A 19,478-nucleotide genomic window follows, 5' to 3' on the forward strand; every position below is an offset into this window, starting at 1 on the left:
AACCTTGATGAATGGACAATTGTTTGAACTAGTGTTTTGTTTTGTAGGTTCAGAGAAACCGTCAACTGATGACCTCCCCAAGTCCTGTTGGAGCAGCGGAAGGAAAAGTTGTTCCCGTTAACTTCCAGGTCGTGACACAACCTGTTAAGCAGTCCCCGAAAACACCCCAGAATATCCCTGCCAGCCCAGTTGGTGACCGGTTGGCCAGACACCGATATGCCCAGATTTTACCTAAACCTTCTGCCACAAGCGCCATTGCACTCCGTTCGCCCCCAACACTCCTCATCACCAACAGCCCAATTAAGACAGTGATGCCCACGTCCCATGTAAGTTCTGTAAATGTGGTCAAGATGACTGCAATATCACTTGCACCTAATAGCAGTAGTACTACTACCCCGTTACGACCTGCCTCAACCGGAATCAGTAGTACAGCCTCCCTGGAAGAATCTAACCAAGCTCAGAATGGGGCGTCTGTCATGTCATCTGGACTTGGGAAAGCTGGGCGTCTTTCTTCAAACCCAACCATATCAGCACCCACCGCTACCAGTGAGGTGAAAGTAACATTTGAAGCTGTGAATGACTCGGCTACCGCTGCTGATAAACAAAGCACTGCATCAGGGGCAAGTACAGGACTAAAGAACGAAAGAGCCACTAAATTCAGGGCTTCCAGTGAACCTTCTCTTCTTATTAAGGCGTCCCCTGTGCCTGAGAGAGTGACAAGGGCCAAGAGTGACTCTACAGCCCCTTCAAGTACAATCATGGGGGCTCTTGCCCCAAGCAGCAATAATAACAACAACGATCAACAGGAAAGTACTTTGTATTTAACTGTTACTAGCCAGAATGTAGACGCCGAATTGTCATCCATTTGTGCGGTGGCAACTGCAAGCACTTCTAAAGATGCTGTGCTTGGTTCAAAAAGCCCTCGAAAACGCTCTGCATCTGTTTTGGAAACCCATACAATCCCAGTTAAAAGAGTATTCATTTCCCAGCAGCCATTGGATGTTAGCAGTAATGCCAAGCCTGGTCTTGTAATAGCAGCTAAAAGGATCCAGAGACCTGGCACCCCGGCAAGACCAGAGAGCGCTCCATGCAAAGTCACACTTAAACATAGTAGCTCTCTTCCGACTCAAATCTTGGCTCTCTCTGACACTCCCATTGGAGTTCTGGACACCTCTCAGACTGTTAATGCTCAGAGCACTACGCAGATGGAGAATGACGTTGCTGATATTAGCTCGGACGAAATGGCTTCTGGTAATAGCACAGTTTTACTCCAGCAAATCCCAAGCCACCAACAAATAAGCAGTGCCGTTTCTCAGGAGGTATCTGCGGTAAGCGAGCTGAAGAGCTCACTGCAGGACTACTCGCAACAGATTCAAGCAGAACACAAGCAGATTGCAGCTAACCCATTGCCAATGATGACCCAAGCATCTGAGACCTCCAGTCAGCTCACCCTTCAGCAGGACATTGTTGATTTTGCAGGATCCCAAGCTAGCATTGACTATTTCCCCTTCAATGATGATGATATGACCCAGGATAGTATTGTTGAAGAGCTTGTACAGATGGAGGAACAGATGAAGTTGAATAGCAGCTTGCAGTCCTACCTAAATTGTGTGGATATATCCATACAAGGTCAAGCCACAGTTGGCCAAGGAGCGATTCTGTCACCCCATCAGACAAATACACAGTTCTATCATTCCTCTCACAGTAGCACCACGCCAGTCCACACACCAACTCCGACACCTACACCAACACCTACTCCTACTCCAACTCCTACCTCCGAAATTCTACCAGGGGGTCATAGCTTGACCAGAGAAAGCCCTTGTTCCCGAATGGCAACTGTTACACCAGTGGACAGCATCTTAGGTGGGCGCCATACACCTATCAGCACTCCACTGTCAAACTGCAGCAGCAGCGTTCCTCCAAGCCCCATTGAATGTCGCAATCCATTTGCATTTACCCCTATCAACTCCAGTATAACTGGCTATCATGATGGTAGCGTTGTATCCAGCAGTCCAGTGAAACCCATGCAGAGGCCAATGGCCACCCACCCAGATAAAGCCAAGCTGGAGTGGATTAACAACAGGTACAACAGCACTGCAGGGTCTCCTGTTATCTCCACCAACTCCACTATTGGCATTCTGCCCAGTTACCAAGACCTGGTCGAGGACCACTTTCGCAAACCACACGCCTTTGCCATTCCAGGCCAAACCCTCCAGTCTCAGTCAAGGCATCAGGATGGAAACTTGGGAAGGCTAGCAACTGTTTCTCCCGTGCAACAAGGACAGCAAACCACCCTTAGTAGCAAGCAGGAAAGTTTTGCAGTCCCAGCTCCATTAGACAATAAAGGGGCAGGAAGCACAACTGCATCTGGAGGTGGAACATTCCGGTGTCGCAGCGTTAGCCCGGCAGTTCGCCAGCGCAACCTTAGTGGCACCACTGCACAAACAGTCACCACCGCCCCACGGTCTGTTGTTTCTCCCTTTAACTGCCCCCTGACATCTGAGGTCCTGAATATTCTGTCCAACAGCCAGTCTGTGGTCAGTGCCAGCAGCTTGGCCCAGAGGAGTCAATCGGTGCCACTAAACATCATGATGCAGTCTGAACTGCTGCCCGTCAGTCACCAGGCACAGCAAAGCAATAGTGCCAAGATCACCACCGTGCTCCTCAGCAAAATGGACACCGATGGAGACGATGCAGTACGAGGGCTTGGTGTAAATAACCTGCCGGCCAACTACACAGCGCGGATGAACTTAACCCAGATCTTGGAAACAACACAAGGCTTTCCTGTAGGCCCAAATTCTCAAAACCAGCAGCTCCCTCTGGACTCGAGCCCTTCGCCTTTTGACTTCCAGAAGACAGGTTACCTCATGAGCACGGGGGAAGAGCAAGTCGCCTACTCCAGTGGTGAGACCCAAGCACAATCAGGCCCAGGACTGCAACCAACAGAAGAGCAGCTTGAGCTCCAAGAACCACAGCTAGAGCTGCAAGATCAACAGCTGCAACTCCAGAATCAACAACTGCAGCTTCCAGATCAGCAGTTGCAACTGCAGGAGCAACAGCTGCAACTCCAGAGTCAACAACTGCAGCTTCCAGATCAGCAATTACAACTGCAGGAGCAAGAGCTGCATCTTCAAGACCAACAATTGCAACTACAGGACCAGCAGTTGCAGTTGTCGGACCAACAACAGTTACAAAATGATCCCCAGCAGCACTTGTTGTCCCAGACCTCACAACAGGTTGTGGATCAGGAGCAGCAGGAGCAACTGGACTTCAACACTACTGTCAAGGATCTTCTGGGGGAGGACAGCCTCAATCCCAGCTCGCAACTGGTCGGACAGGTGGCTTCAGAACTCAGTGCTGTCGCCTCTGACTTTTCTAGCGATATCCGCTTAACTTCAGACCTTACTAGTAGCATTAACGACCTGAACACTTTGGACCCCAACTTGCTGTTTGACCCCAGTCAACAGCAGGACCAATATGAAGACGCCACACTGGAAGAACTTAAGAACGATCCTCTGTTTCAGCAGATTTGCAGCGATACTGTGAACTCTGCTGGTTTTGATTGGCTGGAGAATAAAGACCAGCCAACAGTGGAAATGTTGGGATAATATTAATTCCTGATCCTTTTACTGTCGATGTTTCTGTCGTCGTTGTTGGTAATATTTATGGTTTCCGTTCAATGTTTCTTTTTTTTTTTTGTATTGCGATGTTTTGTGTATCCTAAAATATTGAATGACGTGTCTGTTCAGCAAAAATCTGGACGCTTTGGACTGTCCAGTGTGAAGTGCCAGTCTGAGGCTGAATTTTTTACAGTCGTTTTACTTGTATTCTTGTCGTATGATTTCAGAGATCATTCCAGTCATTTCTCCCCATGTAGTGGTAGATGGTCGAATATTTCTTCGGGTTCCAACTGGTAGACAAGTACATCATCTGGTGCACAAGCTTAGCTTGATTTAACATTTTTCCACTAGAATCATAGTGGACCTGCATGCATATTTTGCTCCTGTATTTCAACAAAATGCAATATTCCAAGTGACAAATCATTGACTCTGAGGAAACACCTTTTCAAGTATCTTTGGAATTTCGAGTTTGGTAGGAGTGTACCCAAATATCGGCAAAGCTGAAATATCGCATTTACATATCCTAAACCAGTCAGTTCAATGAACTGCGGAGATTTTAGGTGCTACTTGGTGCTGAATCGCATTTACATCAGCTGTCATTTGTTTTGTCAAAGTGATTTCGGGGAAAAAGCTATTTAAGGCCATAATACTCGTACTGTTAAATCCAAACTATTGGGGAGGGATGAGATCTTTGCTATCAATTTTTTTGGGGCGGAGAGGGCTGAAGCGAAGACTCGTCTGCCTTATTTCCAGAGTCTAAGGCCTTATTTTCCACCTCATACAAGGCTTCAAGAATTTCTTAAAAGGTCAAACTTGGTGCACTTAAAAAAACAATGTTTTTGTTGCGATTAAGCCACTTTGTAGGTTTCCGCACCTTGTTTAGCGCATCATTTCAAACCGATAGTCGCAATGGTATGGTGATGGCTAGATATATATATATCTATAAATATATAAACAACAACCTGTGTAGTTTCTCCGGCCTTAACTCCATACCAAAGAGAAGCTGTCGAAGAACAAAAGATGCGGTTTCCATCTGAAAGGGATTTTTTTAGGGACGCCACAGTGTTCGTTTTCATTTTGTTAGGCAAGTAGTAGTATTTGTGTAAATTGTGTATACGGCGGATGTACAGGTGGATGGGGGGAGCATGTTGTACAAGTTCAAGGTAGTGCGACATTTGTACAAAGGACATAGTGGTCATCATGAGATTTCCATTTTATCGAGACGCTAACGGTAGGTAGATTCGAGTGCCCTTAAGAAAACATTGAAGAAAACGCCAGCACGATATTTCGCTTGTTCCGTTTCTGGCTTTCCGTGATGTGCTAGTAAGTAAACGCTGTCTGTTGGATCTGTAGCTTGCTAATGTACCATTTTTCTTAGGTTCTGCGTTCGCAGATGTGACGTGTACATGGAGAGAGGATAACATAGCATGGATGTATGGAGAAATTAGATAACGAATTTTTAGCTAGATGTTGTGTGCAGAGACGAATCAGAGGAGCAGAAGACACTGGAAACGGTTTGACATTCAGACACAAACGTTCATCGTATTGCACTAAAAAGTTTGTTTGTGTTATTTTAGGAAACAATTGGTGCCCACGTTACTAAAGACAATAAATGGGGAATTATTATTCGCGCTAGGAAACGATTGCCTTGTGTAGCAATGAGCTCTAATCTCAATGAGATCCGCGTTGTACGACTTCTCGTACCTGAGAAGAAAATATGAACCTATGAGATTGAAAACAAGCCGACATGCTTCACCGTGTTGAAATCGACTGTATGTGCGCATGTATCTATGGTAGTATTCGTTGTGACACTCCTTTAGCCAATCCGAGCGGGACGAGAAGTAGTTCTTCAAAAGCTATATGCATTTTAAGATGTTTACTAAGTTAAGTGTTTCTGTTGATGAATGTTTCTTTCTTTTTTGATATAAATATAAATATATATGAGAAAACGCCTATGTGAAGAAAGCTGTACATATTTTTTATGTTATGAAGGCACTGATCAATTCTGTTTTTTTAATTTCCAGTCCTCTTTTGATACGCAGGGATGGCGGTGGTCTGTAGGTTTGAGCCTCTGATGTGCTGTTTATCTGCTCCATGTGGACAGTAGCTTGTTAATATTGCAAAAGCGTTTCAGCGATGTTTCGTTCTTTTCTTTTTGTTTTTCCAATGGAAAGTACTCGCAGGTGAGATTTTTTAAGTGGTTTTAAAAGCCAATAAACATTTTTTAAACAACACTGTGTGTGTGTGTGTGTGTGTGTGTGTGTGTGTGTGTGTGTGTGTGTGTGTGTGTGTGTGTGTGTGTGTGTGTGTGTGTTGGCACCCTCTGGTGGCTGACACTGCAGCAGAAAGCAAAGCATGATGGGATCCCAGAAAACAGCAGCGTTTTTCACTATAACATGTATTTAAATCCACCTGGAGAAATAATTTCACTACAAACTGAGATCAGACATCAGTTCAGGAAAGCATTGTGTCTTTTTTGTGTGTCTTTCTTTTTTTATTTTTTATTTGTGTTTTGATAATTAGCCTGTTAATCCACCAATTGAGTTGAACTTAATTTTCAAGTCAGTCCTTTAGTCTCTCTCTCTTTTCTCTCTGTCTCAATTTAATTCAATAATTGCTTTATTGGCGTGACAAATGTATTCCCAAAGCATTTATAAAGCTTACATTAAAAAGAACACACACACACACACACATATATATATATATATATATATACACACACAGTGGAATTCAGAATAATTCACCCCCTTTCTAACTTTTTTTTTTTTGTTTGTTTGTTTAATTATTTCCCAAATGATGTTGAACAGATTGAGGAAATGTTCACAGTATGTCTGATAATATTTGTTCTTCTGGAGAAAGTCTGATTTGTTTTATTTCAGCTAGAATAAAAGCAGTTTTTAATTTTTTAAACACCATTTTTAGGTAAATATTATTAGCCCCTTTAAGCTATTTTGATGTACTAAATGATGTATTAAATGAAAAATAGTATGTAAATGTGACAAACATTGCTAAAAATAATGGAATATGGGTTTAATTGTGCGCGTGTGTACATTTCTTATATATATACATACATACAGTTGAAGTCAGAATTATTCGCCCCCCTGTAAATTTTTCCCCTAATTTCTGTTTAACGGAGAGCAGATTTGTTCAGCACATTTCTAATCATAACAGTGTTAATAACTCATCTCTAATAACTGATGTATTTTCTCTGTGTCATGATGACAGCAAATAATATTAGACTAGATATTCTTCAAGACACTTCTATACACCTTAAAGTGACATTTAAAGGCTTAACCAGGTTAATTAGGGTAACTAGGCAGGTTAGGGTAATTAGGCAAGTCATTGTATAACGATGGTTTGTTTTGTAGACTATCGAATAAAATATATAGCTTCCAAAGGCTAATAATATTTACCTTAAAATGGTGTTTAAAAAATTAAAAACTGCTTTTATTCAAGCCGAAATAAAACAAATCAGACTTTCTCCAGAAGAACAAATATTATCAGACATACTGTGAACATTTCCTCAATCTGTTCAACATCATTTGGGAAATATTTAAAAAAAAAAAAAAAAGAAGAAGAAAAATTCAAAGGGGGCGAATAATTCTGCCACACACAAAGGATTGAAAACATTAGAATAGAAAACAAGCATAGATGTTATTGAATTTGTATTTGGTATATATTAATAAATATTTATTTATATTATTTAAATATAAATTAAACTAGATTAATTTACTATATATACAGTTGAAGTCAGAATTATTCGGACCCTTTGAATTATTTTCTCTTTTTTAAATATTTCCTAAATGATGTTGAACAGATTCAGGGATTTATTCATTATTGGCTGATGAATGTCAGAAAACACCACTTTATATAGCAATATTTGTTTGAGTGTGCATTTAAAGGCTTTTACTATGGGTGTATACTTTAAAATGAAAATATTTTTAACATAACACCTTGTTTTTATGGGGAGAGAAGCGATTATTGTGTTAAAATGTTGTATTTTATAGATAATTTTACAGGTAAACAAGATGAAATGTCTTGCAGGATATAATTGTGCACACACACACACACACACACACAATTAGTGTTCACTTTGTAGAATCTGACCTTTTATATTAAGATGTATATATTAATATTCTGTATTATAACTATTTCTCTATATTAAAACCCTTATTTTGTGCACATTTAATGAGCTATACAGAGTAATTTTACTTTAAACTTAAAAAAAAAAACATTTTAAAGAATAATAAAATAATAATAAAAAAAGGCTAAGCTAGTAGCAGAAATGCACTTGGGAAAGTCTACTGAGCGCTGATTCAGATGAGCAGTGATCAGTGTAACGTGTAGAGCAGCAGTGTTTATTTGAGCTGAATCAGCTGTGCGAGTCTTATCAAGCACTGACATTAAAAGCTCTTCTGCATGTTCGATCAGATCTGCTTTTGGGGGAGCAGAGGTCATTGTGTCCAAGCCAGAGGTCAGAGGTCATGTGACTGGGGGTTGACCCTGACCGTGACTCTGACCAATGAGAGCGCAGCGCAGCCCTTTCCCATGATCCTCGCATATTCACACAATACTAACCACTGCGGCCTTATTGATCCACGGCCTGCTGTCACCGACTGACCAAACACACACACACACACGCCTCAGCTGCTTTAGGGAGCAAGTTTTAGACGAGCAGTATAAATGCTGAGAAAGAACATGGGATTAAATTATTATATATAATAATATATATATATATATATATATATATATATATATATATATATATATATATATATATATATATATATATATATATATATATAAGCACAGCTCTTTAGATAGTAAGCCATGTCTTCTGAAAGTGTGCTTATGTTTAGAAATGAATATGGTTGGAAATACGAACAATTAAAAGACTGAAGATGATTTTAATTTGCTTATAAACTCAAAGTTATTGTCAGTTTTTTTAACTAAAAGCATTTCAGCAACTTTTAACTTAATAAAATGTAAAAAATATATTATATGTTAGCATGTTATTAGCATTAATGACGTGAAATACACCAAAAATAACTATATAATTCATCCAGTTTCATTGTGTATCACAATGTGTTGTGTGTCTTTGCATGTGTGTGTGTGTGTGTATATCACTGTGTTTGTGTGTCTTTGTGCGTTTGTGTGTACGTGTGTCAGTGTTTTTGTGTCTGTGTGTATTTTTATATGTGTGTTAATGTGTATATCAGTGTGTGAGGTTGTGTAAATGTGTATTACAGTGTTTTGTGTGTATGTGTGTATTTGTATATGTGTATTTGAGTGTGTGTGTGTGTCTTTGTGCATGTGTCTGTATGTATGTGTGTGTGTGTGTGTGTGTGCGTGCGTGTGAGTGTGTGTGTGTGTGTGTGTGTTTGGTCAATGGACTGATCAGCTGTTCTCTGGATCAATAGCTGCATTTACTGCATTTCTCCTCATAAATCAACATTAAATCAACACTGTGCTTAAAATAAAATGGAGAAAGTGTCTGCTGATATAAACACCAATATATATATATATATACCTATACTGCTGATATAAACACCAGTCAAATAAAGAACACGTGGATGCTTCTACATAAAGCTGTTGAAAATGGCATGCAGTTATACATAATTACACAAAATTTAGTTAATAAGCACTCGTCAGTTATGTCCAATATTAAACAGAATATAAATAAATGTATATAAATATAAATAAGTGTTTCAGATAGTTAAAACAGCACTATTCAAATTCACCCAAATGCAAAATTACTCATAATAATGCATATTTGTGAGAGAATCCTCCATTTTCTACTGTCTATATGTATGTTTAACCTTACATTCATTTAAAACTGAACACAATTAATAAAAAATAAGCAAGTTGTGTCTAAAAATGTATGTATTTATCCATTATTGGCTGATGAATGTCAGAAAACGCCACTTTATTTATCAATATTTGTTTGAGTGTGCGTTTAAAGGCTTTTAATATTTTTAAAATGAAAATATTTTAAAATAACGCCTTGTTTTTAGAGGGGGAAGAGCGATTATTGTGTTAAAATGTTGTATTTTATAGATAATTTTACAGGTAAACAAGATGAAATGTCTTGCAGGATTACATAGGGTCACGTGTGATGGAGTGGGCGGAGCTACCTCAGCGGCGGGAGCGGCTCTCAGCTTCAGTCAGTCAGTCAGTAAAGCAGAAGGTGTCCGGACAGTCATGATGCGCTCGCGGGATTTATCCACGGATTTAATGTGAATTATCGATAAATGGGGTCTGTGAGATGGAAAACACATCAGCAGTGGCTGATTATATTCTGGATTTTATCGTTTTCAGGTAAGAGATGTTTCAATCGCCTGTGTTTTGAGTGGAATCTCGCGCGTAAAGGTTGGAGATCTCCAAGTCCTCGGTGTTTGTTTACTATCGCTAAACTAATGATGAACTCTCCAGATTCGCTCAGTCGATTGATTTAGCTTGTTGTTTGATTATTTTTCGATGTGATATCAGCTGTCGATGCTTCTAAATTTAATATGAAAGTCATTTAATACACGCAGGTGCTTTGGATACGAGTGAATGTTGCGTTTTTACCATGTCTGCCGTTGTATGTAACGTTAATGGTGTTCTAGCATGAAGTTATTATTTTTGCTAATATTAGTCCCTTTATAATGCTGGGGAAATGTTAGTCAGGTCTTATAAAAAGGATTTCACATCTAAATGTACAGTTTAATTATCATATATTTTTGTTTTTAACAGAATATGTTGTTATTTTTAAGATAGCATGCCGTATTTGTCACTTTTTAACCTCTGTTGTAGACATGTCATCAGTATTTAATGTGTTAAATTAAAAACTAAGCAAGACAAGTTTATTTCTATAGCACATTTCATACACAATGGTCATTTGCAAGTGCTTTACATAAACCAGATAAAAGAAACTTACAATACAGGTATAGGAATTAAAAACAGCAGAATAAAATCATTTAAACATTAAAAATGTGTTAAATCGGATTAAAAATATAAAAAAAAGATCTGACAAATGTACTCCATGTTATAAATCAACATTGCTGAATAAAAGATGGAATAAACAGTTTTGATATTCATATATTTATTGAATATTTGGATATTATATGATGCATTTTGTTCAGTTTTCTTATATGAATGTTTGTGTGCATTATTTGTTTGTTTATTTACATATCTATCCATCTATGCATCCATCTATCTTCCCATTCATTCATCTATGCCTAAGTAAAGGTGCATTTTCTGAATAATTACATCTTTACAGAAATAAATTGTACTTTTATCATTTGTTTTTTTTATAATTTATTTTATGGATGTACTTTTAGTGGTCTGTTTGCAGAAAAACACTCATTTTGATCATCTGACGCAAAAATTGATTCTAAATATTATATATATATATATAACATTAATTCGTGTTTTGACTGGAGTTGTATTAAGATGCAGCAGATTTAGATTTCCATCAGTCTTAATATTGGACGCATGGCCTGTTTTCTCCTTGTATTGTGTGAAAAGCTGCAGTCATGAAGATCAGAAATAAAAGGCCTCAGTGTCCAGCAAAAGCACCGATGGCAGGATGATTTTTCTCTCTCAGTTGACCGTGAATAAGTGGATTAAATCTATTGAAATGCTCTCAGTCCAGTGGCCTGTTCAAGTCTTGGCTCTCTGCAGTTATGGCTGTGATATGGCAAAACTCTTATTTCACCATGTAACTCGTATAATAATCATATAGAGTTGAAACTAAAATATTTGCTCTGAAATGAAATTTAAATAATTTTTCTGCAATTTCCAAAGTGTTGTTTATCATTTTTAACCACATTTTAATTTCATTTTCTTGTGGAAAAAGGCAATTTTTTTGTTTGGCTGGAGTAATATGTATATATATATATATATATATATATATATATATATATATATATATTTTTTTTTTTTTTTTTAATGTTGTGGTTAATTTTATTACTCCCCTTAATTATTTTTTAGATTAACATTTTTTTCCCTATATTATTATATTTACCACTGCAACTAATTAGGTGTTATTAGCTTTGAATTTGTTTATATTATTATTAATAGTCATCATCATTATTATTATTATTATTAATATTATTATGTTTTAATTAAATATTAACTATAATAATAAATATTTACATATGTGTAACTATATATTACAATATTAAATATAAACTTAAATTTTTAATGATTAAATAAATATAAAATAATTTAAAAAAAATTAATATAAATATTGATATACTATAACTACTATAAATTGAAATAAATATATAAATAATTTGTATAAGTTAATATGATTCAAATAAACTAATTAACTATTAAATAAATGTTGTATTATTAATTACATATAAAATAATTTAATTAAAGATTCAATAAAATAAATATGAACACTATAATTAATATAAATTTCAACAAATATATAATTTATATAAGTTAACATCATTTAAATAAATGAATTAACTATATTATTATATAATAAATAAATTTGATATAAAATAATTTAGTATAAAGATTTAATAAAATAAATATGAATATAAATACTGATATACTAAAATTATCATACATTTAAATAAATATATAATTTATATAAATTAATATAATTTAAATAAGCTAATCAACTATTAAATAAATATTTTATTATTAATTCCATAGGAAATAATTCAATTAAATAAAGATTTAATAAAATAAATATTAATATAACTATTGATATAATGTAATTAATATAAAAAACAATAATTATTTAAATACAATTAAATATTAAATATTAAATAAATGTTTTATTAGTTAACTAAAAATAATCTACGCAAAGATTTAATGAAATAATATTTATAGTAACAAAATAACATAAAATATAAAAATATTGATATAATATAAATAATATTTAATTGTTTAAAATTAAATTTGAATTTTTAATTATTATTAACTAACTAGAAAATAATTTAATTACATAAAAATTATGAACGTATAATATTAATTTAAATAAAAATAATTACAATATCAACAGTTATTCATGACTAACCTATTTAATCTAAAGTTGCACTTTAAGCTGAATACTAGTATCTTGCAGAATACCTCATAATATTATGTGCTGTCATCATGGCGAAGACAAAAGAATTTAGTCATAAGACATTATTTATTAAAACAATTATCTCTATAAATGTGCCAAAAAGTCTCTGTTAATCAGCACTTACAGCAAGAATTAAAATGTGATGTAAATATGTGTAAACTTCAGCAGAGTGTGTAGCATCATTGCTTAACCCAGTGTGTGTGTGTGTGTGTGTGTGTGTGTGTGTCCTCCTGCAGGTGTGTTTGGCTTCAGTGAGTTATGGTTCTCCATCGAGCCTCAGGATGTGAGTGTATCTGCGGGTCAGCATGTTGTTCTGGACTGTCAGGCCGGAGGCGAGTCTCCCGTAAGCGTACGTTGGCGGAAAAACGGCGTCCAGATCCAAGAGAGCGAGTGTGTGCGCTTGCTGTCCAACGGCTCGCTCTGTGTGTCCAATTTGACCCAGCAGAGAGATGAGGGTTACTACCAATGCATCGCTAACAACCAATACGGAGCCATCATCAGCCACAGAGCCCGGCTTACAATCACAGGTGGGTGTGTTTATATGACATACAGGTTCATATTTGGATTTAAAGAGCACCTATCATTCAGAAATGACTTTTTTAAGGGGTTTAAACACATTTGTGTGTGAATATAAGCAGCTTCTAATAGTGAACATCATTTAATTGTATTGTTTATGATCAGACTTGATGAAGGAAACACTTTGATTAGCATTCTCCCTCATCAGATGGGGAAAGCCCCGCCCACTAGTGCCCGTCTCATTAGCATCTCCAGCAGCCCTGAGTGAGAAGCAGCCGTCTGTCCATTAGTCATTAGAGTGTTTGAGCTGCTGAAGATAACGTCAGCATAGACTCAGAGGATTATAGATGTGGAGCTTTAGATGAAGCCATAGACTGACACAAGCATGAAGCACACACTCAAACTGATGCACACATGCATATAACATATCACTGTGCCTTAACACAGGCGTCTGTAGCTCCACCCTCTTTTGAAAAGAGCACAATCTCATTTGCATTTAAAGCGGCAGTCACCAAAGCACCACAATTAGGATTAAATCCTGAAAGGGTCAGTTTCAGAGAGCATTATTTTGAGCTCAGGCTGAATGAAACTCACTCTAGATACACCAGAGATGCATTTTACATCTTGTACAAGCAGCAGGACAGAACTGCAAAATGTAGAAACATGGATAAACCCCCACATTGATAATTGAAGAAAGTCAATGTGACCAGGACGTCCTGCATCGCTCAGGCTGAAGGGGGTTTGCATTGGTTTGCTCGGGGTCCGTCTGTCCAGAGGTCAGGGGGCAGAGGTTAGGGGTCAGCAGGGTTGTGGGAGCGCCTTTATTCTGATGCGTTCAGCAGTGCAGGTCTATAGAGGAGCAGCAGCGGAGGCTTTGTTTGAGAGCTTGTGTTCATGAACAACAGCAGCTGACGAAGAGCAAATCTGCTCTCGAACCTGCTGTTCTCTCTCTTAGACAGCATTCATTAAGATCAAGTTCAAGACAAATACAAGGTAAACCCGTACAGATGATTTGAGGTCAAATGTGCATTTTTTTGTGTTGTTACCATTTATTGCATTTGTCAAAATTATTTGCCCTCCTGTGAATGAATATTTCCCAAATGATGTTGAACAGATTGAGGAAATGTTCACAGTATGCCTGATAATATTTGTTCTTCTGGAGAAAGTCTGATTTATTTTATTTGGGCTAGAATAAAAGCAGTTTTTAAATGTTTCAAAGCCATTTTAAGGTCAATATTATTGGCCCCTTCAGCAATATTAGTGTTGGATTGTCTCCAGCACAAACCACTGTTATACAATGACTTGCCTAATTACCCTAACTTTACCCTAATTACCCTAGTGAAGCCTTTACATGTCACTTTAAGCTGTATAGAAGTGTCTTGAAGAATATCTAGTCTAATATTATTTACAGTCATCATGACAAAGAGAAAATAAATCAGTGATTAGAGATGAGTTATTAACACTGTTATGTGCAGAAATGTGCTGAAAACATCTGCTCTCCATTAAACAGAAATAGGGCAAAAAAATACACCGAATGCGAATAATTCTGACTTTAACTGTACAGTGCTCAGCATAATTGAGTACACCACATTTAAAAAAAAAAACATTTTAATCCATTTCTTAGTGAATATAGGTTATATATTTTGACGCATTTTAAACAAAACTGATTTAATAGACAGATATATTTATTAAAACAATATTTTAGTCACCCAACATCTAACATAGAAAGATAATGCTTTTAAAATTCAGCAGAAAAGTGCATTTTATACTGCATTTTTCTTAAACCAAAGTCCTACATGCAAGCATAATACAAAGAACTCATTTAATTTGACCCTAAAACCAGCTGAAAAAATTCTGTATTTTTTTTTTTTTTGCCGAAAAAAGGAGGCTCGATCCTGAATCTACAGGTTTGACATCACATCCTAAAATGTTACACACTTATACACTTTAAAATCATGTCTATAAAAAAAAAAAAAAATATATATATATATATATATATATATATATATATATATATATATATATATATATATATAGGATGAACCATTTATATGGAGACACCTTAATAAACATATTGAGAATTTCACAAGAAAAGCAATGGTGTGCTTGTTTTTAAACTTAACTTTATTTTTTCATGAGTTATATACAACCCTCCTCACATATACTAATGTGCCACAAACAGGACGTTAATACCACCAACCATTCCCATTTTATTAAGGTGTATCCATATAAATGGCCCACCCTGTATATCGCCACAGTGTGAAAAAAAATATCATTCATTCCTTTTCCTTCGGTCCCTTTATTCATCAGGGGTCACCATAGCGAAATGAACCGCCAACGTGTCCAGCATTATACAGTGGATGTCCTTTCAGCTGCAACCCTGTAATGGGAAACACCCATACACACTCATACACTACGACCAGTTTAGTCCATCAGTTCCCCTAAAGAGCATGTGTTTGGACTGTAACCGGAGCACCCGGAGGAAACCCACGCCAACACGGGGAGAACATGCAAACTCCACACACAAACACCAACTGACCCAGCCGGGACTCGAACTCGCGACCTTCTTGCTGTGGGACGATAGTGCTAACTACTGAGCTACAGTGCTGCCTATACTTTATAATAATGCATATTTAACTTTATATATCGCCACAATGTGAAATAAATACAATATAATAATAAGTATAATTTATCATCCCTTCTAATTTTGGGGTGAAAAATGACTTGGAAATGCATATACAAACAAATGGAAATGCACATACAGTTGAAGTCAGAATTATTCGCCCGCCTGTTTATTTTTTCCCCCAATTTCTGTCTAACGGAGATGTTTTCAGCACATTTCTAATCATAATAGTGTTAATAACTCATCTCTAATAACTGATTTATTTTCTCTTTGTCATGATGACAGTAAATAATATTAGACTAGATATTCTTCAAGACACTTCTATACAGCTTAAAGTGACATTTAAAGGCTTCACTAGGGTAATTAGGGTAACTAGGCAGGTTAGGGTAATTAGGCAAGTTATTGTATAATGATGGTTTGTTCTGTAGACTATAGGTAAATATATAGCTTAAAGGGAATAATAATATTGAGCTTAAAATGGTGTTTAAAAAATTTAAAACTGCTTTTATTCTATCTGAAATAAAACAAATCAGACTTTCTCCAGAAGAACAAATATTATCCGACATACTGTGAACATTTCCTCAATCTGTTCAACATCATTTGGGAAATATTTAAAAAAGAAAAACAAATTCAAAGGGGGGGAATAATTCTGGCTGCAACTGTATTTATTTTAGGAATATTACAGAGGCGGTTTTAGATTTTGCTTATTTTACAACAGAAATGGTTCAGTCTAAAGTTTTGCTCGTAGTTTGCTAACAGTAAACGGGGTGTACAATAAGTGTTTATTACAGTATTTGTGTAAATCACGGGCAGTTTGTGTCCTGAACACATTTAATCAGAGTCTCGGACAGACGGACTGGACTGACCTCTGACCTTCTGTGCTGTTTGACCTCAGCATTGATCTGGACTTTACTGCCCAGATGAGCAGATTTAACAGCAGAGGTTTGCATTGTGTGTTCATTTCACTGCTTTTAATAAACATTAAGAAGAACATGTTTAATTTTGCACATTTACAATAGTTCAGTCATGATATATTTAGACACTTCACAATAAAGTTTCATTCGTTGATGTTAATTAGGGTTTGAGCATCGATTATGTGTGTATCTGCAATAGTCACATTGCAGGATGAGATTATTCATTAACGATTAAAAGATAAAGAGTTTTTTTTATTATTATTTATACAGTGATGACCATGTTTTTCCCAGAGATGGGTTGTGGCTGGAAGGGCATCCGCTGCGTAAAAACCTGCTGGATAAGTTGGCGGTTCATTCCGCTGTGGCGACCCCGGATTAATAAAGGGACTAAGTCTACAAGAAAATAAATGAATAAGGGAATGATGACCATGTTTTTTACATTTGATTGTGCTTGAATACTGTTAGACTCCCCAGAAAACCACACAGCTCTGTTTATTTATTTATTTTGCTTGTAATTGAGCGTAATTTATGCAGATTCCCTGCACAGAAAAAGACTTGATCGCCCCAGCCCATTTAAATGAATAAAATCTTTCCAAATTGAGATATTCTAAATCATGTGGTGGATTTATCTTCATCTTGTGATATATGACGGCAAAACAAAATATCACAATATTTAATGTTTTAATGAATGCATTAATAGACATGAAATAATAATGAACAATGCATTATTATCATTATTAATCATGGTTCAACATTTGCTAAAGCATTAGTAAAATCCAAGGTTGTGCTTGTTAAAGGGTTAGTTCACCCAAAATTGAACATGTCCTGTTAATTTACTTAATAACAGGTCATCTAAGATATAGGTGACTTTTTTCCCTTCAGTCAAACATTAAAGCAGATTTTGAGCTGGATCTGTGGTGTTTGGGGATTATAATTGCAGTGTATAGTGACAGGTTTTTTAGATAAAATATACAAACCAGTCCAAATCAATAGCCATGGCTCCTGATGTAAAGGGAAACCATCACTTTATTTAATTTTTTATATTCTATTATAAATACAAATGGGGACCAGGCGTTTTTTTGTGTTGAAAATGCAGAAATGGCCTGATACTGCACTGTATATATTATATTTTATTATATTATATTATATTATATTATATTATATTATATTATATTATATTATATTATATTATATTATATTATATTATAATTTTTTGTTTTATATTACATTATATTATATTATTTTATATAATATTATATTATATTATATTACATCATATTATATTATATTATATTATATTATATTATATTATAGCATTTTATATTATTTATATTATTTTATTTATATAGAATATATTATAATATATTATATGATATTATATATTGTTACATTGTTATTATATTATTATATTTCATTATTTCGTTATTATATTATATTATTGTACTATATTAAAAAACTTATATTTATTTGTTATATTATATTATATTATTTATTATCTATTACAATATTCTTCTATTATATTGAAATATTTTTTTCCTTTTATTATATATTATTATATTATTATTAATATTATACTATGTCATAGTAGTTATTATATTATATTATATTATATTATTAGTATTATATCTTATTATATTATATATTATATTTATTTTTATTACTATATTATTTAATTTTATATTGTTATTTTTTATATTATGTCATAATATTTAATATATTATATTCTTTTACTATATATCGTTATATTTTTATTTTATATTATATATAATTATTATGTTATTGTATTTATTATACTATAATATTATATTTTCTTATTATATTATATATTGTTATATTATTTTTATTATTTATTAATATTATACTATAAAAATACATTTTTATATTATATTAAATATTGTTATAATATTATTGTTATTATTATTATTTATATTATATCGTAATAGTTATATTATTTTACAATATATTATATATTGTTATATCATTATTATGTTATATTTATTTGTATTACTATATTATTTAATGTTATTTTTATTTTATGTGATAATATTTTACATATTACATTGTTTTATTGTATATTATAATCGTTTGTGTTTTATATTATATTATATATTATTATTATTATTATTTATTGTATTATTTATTATACTATACCAATATTATTATTATTATTTTAAAATTACGTTATATATTGTTATATTATTATTATTTACTATACTATATTAATGTAATTTTATATTATATTAAATATTGTTATAATATTATTATTATTGTTATTAACATTTATATAATATTATAATAGTATATTATTTTACATTTTTATATATATATATATATATATATATATATATATATATATATATATATATATATATATATATATATATGTTATATTATTATTTTTCATATTATATCATAATAGTTTTATATTTTTATATTATATTATATTATATTATATTATATTATATTATATTATATTATATTATATTATATTATATTATATTATATTATATTATATTATAAATAGAAACCATTTACACAAACAATTACACACAACTGTAAGTAATGCATTGAAATAAACGTAACATTTTATTTACTTTTATTTTCTTGGCCTCCAACAATCCTCTAGTTTGTTGTCACTTCATTTGCATTAAAGTGACTTTAGCAGTGTGTACAACATGGATTCCACACTGCGATGTGAGCTGCATTATAAGACACTAATTTCAGACCAGAGCCTCATT

The 19,478-nt window shown here is 34.2% G+C and overlaps 3 protein-coding genes across 5 annotated transcripts in view; 2 read left to right on the forward strand and 1 right to left on the reverse strand.

Annotated features, from left to right (window-relative positions):
• Positions 1 to 5,854, forward strand: part of rfx7b (regulatory factor X7b) — a 30,310-nt gene extending 24,456 nt beyond the window's left edge. For all 3 annotated transcript variants that reach the window (XM_073942498.1, XM_003201602.6, XM_021470566.3), the window contains one exon: positions 48 to 5,854. In XM_073942498.1, the coding sequence (XP_073798599.1) occupies positions 48 to 3,608 (3,561 nt within the window). In that variant the 3' untranslated portion in view covers positions 3,609 to 5,854. The remainder of the gene's footprint in view (positions 1 to 47) is intronic.
• twf1a (twinfilin actin-binding protein 1a) overlaps positions 1 to 19,478 on the reverse strand; it is a 606,573-nt gene that overhangs the window by 288,385 nt on the left and 298,710 nt on the right. The window lies entirely within an intron of this gene.
• prtgb (protogenin homolog b (Gallus gallus)) overlaps positions 9,791 to 19,478 on the forward strand; it is a 35,363-nt gene continuing 25,675 nt past the window's right edge. The window contains exons 1-2 of the mRNA XM_073942508.1: positions 9,791 to 9,938; positions 12,924 to 13,214. Of these exons, the coding sequence (XP_073798609.1) occupies positions 9,872 to 9,938; positions 12,924 to 13,214 (358 nt within the window). The 5' untranslated portion in view covers positions 9,791 to 9,871. The remainder of the gene's footprint in view (positions 9,939 to 12,923; positions 13,215 to 19,478) is intronic.

Source organism: Danio rerio, chromosome 25 (genome assembly GCF_049306965.1).
Source record: "Danio rerio strain Tuebingen ecotype United States chromosome 25, GRCz12tu, whole genome shotgun sequence".
Taxonomy (NCBI): domain Eukaryota; kingdom Metazoa; phylum Chordata; class Actinopteri; order Cypriniformes; family Danionidae; genus Danio; species Danio rerio.